At 49.6% G+C, this 8079-nt stretch overlaps 1 protein-coding gene across 1 annotated transcript in view; it reads left to right on the top strand.

Annotated features, from left to right (window-relative positions):
- The first annotated feature begins 1527 nt into the window (after positions 1–1527).
- RASSF3 (Ras association domain family member 3) overlaps positions 1528–8079 on the top strand; it is a 53649-nt gene continuing 47097 nt past the window's right edge. The window contains exon 1 of the mRNA XM_074162036.1: positions 1528–1767. Within this exon, the coding sequence (XP_074018137.1) occupies positions 1639–1767 (129 nt within the window). The 5' untranslated portion in view covers positions 1528–1638. The remainder of the gene's footprint in view (positions 1768–8079) is intronic.

Below are 8079 nucleotides of genomic sequence, written 5' to 3'. Positions count from 1 at the left end.
GATTGAACATCTCCCAAACTGATTAACTGGTTTTAGTTCTCAGTGTGAGTTGTTTTGCTGGTGTCGAGGTGACTTTATCAATACGTACAGCATACTGGTGCAGGAAGAGCACCTAACTGGTAGAAACAGACCCCGTCCCCACTTGGTTGTGGGGATAGGAACGGCCGCACATAGCAAATGCGGAGTTTGTGAGGGGCCAGCGAGACGGGGATGAGGAAGAGGGAAAGGAGTCGTCAGCTACTGGTGTCCCAGAGACATCTGTACCCAAGTAGTCAGACCACGGGAGCTGATATATTGGCTTAGACCACAACTTAGTAAACACACAGCTTCAAATCTGTTTAATCTGAAGCTGTGCTGTTGCTGGAAGGTGTAGCCTGTCCTCCTTCCTGATCCCCACAGCCCCGTCTCCTGGGGTTTGCTCTGGCGGCCAGCGGCTGAGGTGACTCACTTCCCCCCATGGGACCACTGCGGTGGCATGGGGACAGCAGGAATGCCGGGCTGAGGGCGTGCAGGAAAGGCGAGTCTGCTTTTTCGGGCAGCTGCGTAGCCTTAGGAAGCCCTACCTTAAACCCAGTATCCTGTCTGTGACAGTGACCAGCCCTAGATAAATTAAGGGAAGACATGAGAAACTCTGAAGCAGGTAATTACGGAGTGACTCGGCCTTCAGGCATTGTCTGTCACTTCCCCCATTAATGACGAGTTTGATGTACACCCGGCGTCTTATCAGAACTTGTGTGCTTTTAAACATGTTTCCCAGTTGCAGGCTCTGGATATTCTCGCTATCTGTACACATAATCTAATCTCTGCTGAGTCTTCACAAGCCTCCCTCCTCCTTACCTCCCGGGGCGACGAATTCCATTGATTTAATAGTCGGTGGGGCTGATGGCGGGGAGGCGAGGCCAGGGCCACCACCCACGGCAGCTGCGGGGACTCAGGGCTGTTACTGCCCGGCAGGATTTGGGTCTGCCACCACTTGCAAAGCTTAAGTTCAAGGATGACGGGAAGAGCGAGGCAGGGAAGGCTTGCAATTATTTTGCCATTGGTTATTTTTTTAATGGCTTTGTTCTTAGAGGTGCGTAGGAAGGTGAAAGCAGGTAATTATTAGGGGAAAGTTTGGGACCTTCTTTCTTTAGCGCGGCCCCCCTCGACTGCCTCGTTGCTTGCAATTAAGGGGGTGGGGGGGGTGCTGAGGTGCCAGCCCAGAGGCCGGGAGGAGGGTCGGTAACGCCAGCCCGGGCCCCTCCTTTCATCTCCCGCCTCCCACCGCCCGGCCGTGGGCTCACCGTGCCGGCGGGACCCCCCCGCACCGCTCGCGCCGGGCCGGGCCGGTGTTCCGGGGGGCGGGAAGCGCCGGGCCGCCGCCCCCTCACCTGCTGCCCAGGGCGGGCGGGGGCGTCCCCGCCTGGCGGGGCTCGGCTCGGCTCGGCCCGGCCCGGCCCGCGGAAACTTGCGCGGCAGGAAGGGAGCGGGAGGGCGGGAGCGGAGCCGCCAGAGCAGCAGCGGCTCCTCCTCCTGCGCCCCGGGCCCGGCGGCGCTGGGAGAGGAGCGGCAGCGGCGGGGCCCCATGCGGCGGCCGGGACGGCGCTCTCCGCCGCCCGGCCCCAGCAGCAGCAGCAGCAGCACCAGCCGCCGCCGCCCATGACCTGGACCAGCAGCATGAGCAGCGGCTACAGCAGCCTGGAGGAGGAGGAGTCCGAGGAGTTCTTCTTCACCGCCCGCACCTCCTTCTTCAGGAGGCCGCCGGGCAAGACCCGGGCCGCCCCGCAAGTAAGTGCCGTGCGCCGGGCTGAGGGGCGGCCGAGCTGTGCCGGGCCGGGCCGCCTCCTTCCTTCCCTCCGGCCCCGGCCTCCACGTGTCCGCCGCCCCCCTCCTCCACGGGGAAGGACCGGCGGGAGCCGCCCGGGTCCCGGGAGAGAACGGGGGGGGAGGCGGCGGGGAAGGGCTTTCCCCCTCGGGCTTCGAGCGAGGGGCTTCCGGCCGCCTCCGGCAGCCCGCCGGGGTGCCCCGCTGGGGAGCCGGTCTGCGGGTTTCACCCCCGGAGCCCGGCGGGCTGGGGGTGCGATCAAAAAATCCCGTGTTCGTGCGGTGAGTAAGCGTGCCATCAGCCCGGCTATCGGCTCGGCTGGCGGCGCTCCGCCGGGGTCCGCCGCTTCACCCCTCTCGGAGCTCGCTTCGAGGGGAATGACAGCCTCTTCAGCGGTTTTCTTGGCAGAGAACGGCCCTCAGAAGTGCTCAAGTGCCTTGGTTTAAGCATTCAAGCTCAGGAAGTCAACGGCAAGTGGGCTTTGAAGTGAAGAACCGATTAAAAACAAAGCAAAACCCCCGAACCAAGCCCTTTTGTGGTTGAAATTTCAGTGGAGGACCTACGGGGCTGCAGGCAGAGAGAGAAGTGTTGAGGAAACCTTGCCGTAACAAAACCGGCCCCTCTCTCCTAGGAGCAAAACTGGTGTCAGGGTTACAAAATGGAACAGTCCTTGACCGATCCAGAGCAGTCCTTGAACCATATAGGGTAAACGACATGTTTCTTTAGTTAAGCAGTCCAGCCCCTCTCATTTTTCTCTTCCCGAAGTGCGGGATCTCTTTCTAGAGGTGGTTTGTATCTTTGGAAACTGTAAGCTATAGCGAGCCTGCTTCATTTACGCCAGCTCTTCTTCCCCTGCTCCCACCAGCGTCTGTGGCTCCTCTCTCTTCAGCGCCTGTTGCTTTATACAGAATTCTGGTGGTTTTTTCCCCGCTGCACTTTGGTGTTGATATTACTGCTGCTATGGAGACCTAGTTATAAACTTCCTTGTCAAAGTCTGGGTACCTTGGGTGCCCTCTGGCCCACTGGTGGGGCTTGGCAAGTCCCATCTTTTGTTGCCCACAGCTGTTCCTCTAGGCTACGTTGCGCTGCAGAAAACCAACCTCAGTTTCTGTTTCTCCGAGGTTCTTCTCCATCTGTTATGCCCCATTTTTGATTTGCTCAAAATTAAGCCCTCTAACTGCCCCTCAGGAAACTCCTGCTCCCGTTCGAGGAAGTGCACAGAGCTTTCTCGAGATTTGGCTTCCTTTGGAAAGTTTGGCAGGGAGCCTGGCTGCACCCTCTCCCTGCACCTGAGCTGGGCACCTTGTGCAAATAGGCTGGGACCAGTTTTTGATCCAGTCGTGGCTGCTTCCCCAGGCTGCTTCTGGCTGCAGCCCTCCTCAGGGGTCGTCTTTTTCTCATCCATCTTGAGTTTCGGCCTCCCAGTAACCTGAGGGACTCTCTGGAAGTTGGAAAGTCCTGCTCAGTGTCGTTCAACTTCATCTGCTAACCTGTTTGTCCAGCGTTGGCTGCCACATGGCCCTTACAGAGGAGGGCCATGGCGTGACGTTACTGTGGAAGCAGATACCTGGCTGCTGTCAGGCTGCGTGTCGCTGCTGCGTCATGAGACGTGAGAAGACCCAGGTCTTGATTCGGAAGCTAAAAACACACGTGTGTCTTTGTAACGCTGTTGTATGAGTTGCCTTACTACATACTAGTTGTATAAGGAGTAAATTGTGCGAACATGTAAGTCGCTGTATGTGATGTTAACGTTTCCAAGCAAGGGGGGATGGCAAAAAGGAAAAAAAAAAACCAACTAAAATTTGATGCTGTGCTCTAGTACTGGTTCCCAAATGAATAGTGCAGTGAGGTGCTGCAGGGTACATGTTTTAGTAGCCTGGAAAAAATTCATCTGTATTGCTGACTCTGCAGCATCAGAAACACTCGGCTAATGTTTCTGGTCATAAAGTTATTACCAGTTGCTCTGAGCTGCTGAGTTATAAAGAAAAAAAATAAATCCCCAAACAATGCTGAATGTGGATTTCAACAGTCATGTGGCCAGTAAGAGTGAGTTTCCCCTTCCAGCAATAACAATCATAATAAGCCTCTTTGTATGGATGAGGATGTTACTTTTGGTTTGTATTTGAGGTTTAGTTAAAAAATGCGTACTATGTCCCCTTGAGCGAAAAGAGGGGAGCCATTAGTTATTGTTTCTGTGTCTTTCTCAGCTATACAGATATTAAGTTCTGCAGTGTGGGTTTCGTTTCTTGTAGAAGACTTAAGTGCTGGCAATTACTTTTATCCCTCTGTGTTATCTCCCTCTGCCCCCTTTCTCCTGGGGAAGAAAAGGGTTAGAGTGTTGGGCTTGCAGCTGTGCCTGCAGAAAAACTCAGTAGTAGCATTTGGACTGGTTTTGCATAAATTTCCAAAGAAAAAAAGCATATTAAGTAGCTGGGTGAACTTTTGTCTTTAATGGGGTGGTGATGGGCTTACCCATGTACCTCAGTTTCTGCAGTTAAAACAGAATTAATGGATTGATACCAATTCTGGTGTAAAAATCCTATGCTGGTACCTTTGGGCTTTGCGTAAGATGCCTAATCTTCTGTACAGCGGTTAAAGATTTGCCTCTTCCTCTCTCTGTACCACTTCTAAAGAAAACCTGAAGCATAAAAACCATTACAGCATATGATAGGCAGCATGGTGTTTTGGGGCCAAGCCGTGGCCCCAAAGTGATTGCTTAAGCAAGAAATAGTTTAACCTGAGGGCAATATGCATAAAATGCAGGTTGCTTTATGCTGTGTTGTTGCTCGTGGAAATTTAGCTTTATTTAAGGTTTCTTACCTTCTGTGGTTGTTGTAAAAATTTAAGTATTGGAGGCTGGATTAAGCTCAGCGTGGCCTGGTTTCATGTTTGCAATGACTCATTTAATAAATGAAAAAGGAGGAACTGTAAATATTTTTGTCCTGCCAGTGTGACTACTCATGTGAGGTAAAGTTATCCATGTGCATAGGCTTTTGCAAGATCAGACCCGTGCTTCTGTATGATCAAGCCCTTGGAAACTGTCCATTCCCTGTAGAGAAAATACCGAAAGAAGATGTTTTGCACGCTTTTGAAAGCTGACCCCTTTCTCTCCCTCTTCCCTCCCGCCGCCCCCATCCTTTCAGGAAAAGTGAAAACAGTCGTGCCTGCTCCGGCAAGCCCTACCAGATGTTGGAGGGATAGACATCTTCCTGCATATCTTTTCTGCGCTTCCCTTCCGTGTGCCAGCCCTCCATATTCTCCCACTTTGAAAAGGGTTGATGTAAATCCTTGTGATGCTTCTCCTTTCTCAGGCGGCCTGATGGGCAGTGGCTTTTTAAGTGTTGTGGTTGGTGTCTGGGTTAGTTCCCAGCCTTGTTAAGCTCCTGTTTTCCATGAGGATTCCTGCAAAGACCTGGGGACATCTCTGTGTTTTGACATCCCCTTCCACTGTAACTGTAAGGGTTAGAAACATGAGAAGAGTCTGTGGGCAAAATCTCTCTGTCCCCCTCTCTCTCTCTTACACGAGGGGTCTGTGAGAGGACACACCGCTGTGCTTGGGGAAAGACTCCTTCAGAAGCTGGTGGTGCTGTGAACATCATGGGTCCCAGCTCTTAGAAGAGGTCAAATCCTGCAGTTTTTATCCAACATCTACATTGTGAATAGTTTGCACCCAAAATGTGAGCAAGCTCTGCTTGATGACTAATGTAAAATAGCTTGGAAATAGGAAGTTTGACATGAGGATGCTGCTCTGCTCTTTAAAGAAGAAAAAGCAGCTGCGTGTTTGTGCTCTGGTTTTCACCATTTCATATAGGGGGCTGTGAAAGTGCTTGCAAGAAAAATGCAGTTGCTTCTGTTGGTGGTTTCCAGAAATGCACTTTCTCCTCCTGCACCCAGGAACATGCTCGTTGCCTCGCTGTCAACACCGGTCCTTCCGCCTCTGAAGTCTGATTTCTCCCTCTCCCTTCCCCTTACTGCTCTCTCTTCACGACTTCCAGACCCACCGTTTTAGTTCCCTCCCCTGCACCCGGTGGCCCCAGCCACGATGTTGTTTTCATGGCCCTCTTTTCTGCGCGTCAGTGGAATTTGCAGGTGTGGTAATGGAGATGGGAAAGGAAATTCATTAAAAAAAATATCTGGAAGTGGAAAGCGGATGTGAAAAAGCAGAGGAGGTATGAAGAGGAGAGGCAAAAGGCAGAGGGTGAAAGTCTCATCCCTAACTAGTCCTGTCAAGGTAACCAGCCACGTCTCGCTGTTGGAAGAGGAGGTTTGGAGGGAAAGGTGTAGCAATTTATTTTTTTTTTAATGGGTGAGCTGGTGCAAGCATGAAAAAGTAGACAAACTCTGGGTGCAGAAGCTCCTTTTTAGGTCTGTTCCATGTGAATTTGCACAGTGGGTCAAGGCATTTCATTAAGAGAGACAAAAAAAAAGCATTTTATTTGGGAAGAAAACGGTTCCTAGGGATAAAATGCAATTTGTAACTGCTCAAGTCTAGTTAGGATGGCTTTGTGTTACCCGTGTCCGTAGTAAGTTTCACGTTGTTTGGCCATTACAACTCTTCCTGGGTTTCCTTTCAGTAACATTCCCTAGGGAAAATGGCTCTCCTGACTAGCAGAACAAATGAGGTTTCTAATTATAGGCTTGCTTTGGAGCCAAAAAGTTTAGGTTTGTGTTTGACGTGTAGTCATGAAACTTATTTAAAAAAAAAAAACAACCCAACTAAAAATATCCAGTGATGTTTCATTCTTTTTTTTTTTTTTTTTAAATCCATTTGGCAGTCAGTGAATATTATGGGATAAACATTGTCACAACTAAAATACTTGAAAGTTAAGAGTCAAAGGAATGAGCGGGGTAGAGATTGTGTCTATTTTAAGCCCACGTCACTGTTGGAGTAAACTAGCAGTCCCTATTTCGTGTTTCTGCCTTGCTCTTATCTCGGAGCGCTTGATGTGGTGTGTGTGCTTCAGTAGCTCGGAGGAACCTGGTGGCCGTTTTGGGGTAAACTCTGAGTCCCCTTCTTCTGTCTCATGACCGCTGGAGGTGAGACAGGATTTATGCTCTGCGCAGAGGATGCTCTACTCTGCTTTATCATCGCAGTTGGTTCTTAGAATTGTCAGTTTAAATTTTGGGGACTTAGCTATATGAAATGGTGACTACTAGCACAAAAAAATTTAAAAACAAGTTTAGGAGAGATGGTTTAACATACCGTCTCAAGAAGAGTTCAAGTCACTAAAACATCTGTTACATTCAGCGGTTTGTTTTGTGTTGTGAGTGTAGCAACAGTGGCAGGCAGTATTCAGGCTAGGTGACTAGCTTATCTTTGCAGTTTTTTCTTTATTATATTAGTACTGTATTATGTGCATCTCGGGCAGTTGCTTCTCTGTTAGCATACACTTCTGGAGCACCAGCAATGTGTTGCTAGCTTTGTGATTGACATTTATTTGAATATCACCAGATAAACACTGAATTATTTTTTTTTCCTTTTTCTTTGGAGAATAAACTGCAAAGATTTTGATTCACCTATCTGAGTGTAGGAGTACAGTAGCTAGGCTTCTCACTGGTAAGATCGGGAGTACCTAGTATGTGTGGGTGTTTCATGATTTAAGTGATGTAATTGAGTTGGGATAATCCTGCAGCTTTATCCTAAGTGCAAAGGCAGAAGGGCAGAGCTGCTGGAGCTTTGGACTTGGACTGAAGTCAGAAAGTGTTGGGCACCTGTATGTAGCCTCATGGTCCAAAATGTTTAGGCTTTGGCTTCTTTAAAGACGTGTGAATACATGTGCAGACACAAGAAGTTTCATTTTAACTGAAGAGTCTGGTGAATTCAGGGAAGTGCTCTGCAGAGCAAACGAGCTCAGGGTCATCTGAGTACACTAAAGAGACTTAAAAAAAACCCCATAAACAGTTACTTAAGGAAGGAGATAATTTCGTACCCCGTTTTCATTATCTCTTATTTCAGCTGTAGACCTGTGTGTAAGAACAGTATCAGAATAACCATTTTGGAAGAGGTTCTTGTTGGCTAACGTTTAGCCAGCCGTAATTTGCAAGAGCAAAACTATAAAGAAAAAATGAAGTACAAACTGATACTGCAGTTTGTCCCTTGTGTAAAAAGCCAGCACCACCGGTGTTGGATTAACAGTTGCAAATAAACCGATTAGCAGAGGATTTTAGATGAGGCGGTAGGTCTGTAAATGCAGCATTTGCCTGTGACAGTGTACTTGTGAGCCAAGCCAAGCAACGTAAGCGTTGGGAAGAGAGAAGTGAGAGTGACGGGTCTC

This window comes from Numenius arquata, chromosome 2 (genome assembly GCF_964106895.1).
Source record: "Numenius arquata chromosome 2, bNumArq3.hap1.1, whole genome shotgun sequence".
NCBI lineage: Eukaryota > Metazoa > Chordata > Aves > Charadriiformes > Scolopacidae > Numenius > Numenius arquata.
This window is presented reverse-complemented; position numbering and strand designations above follow the sequence as displayed.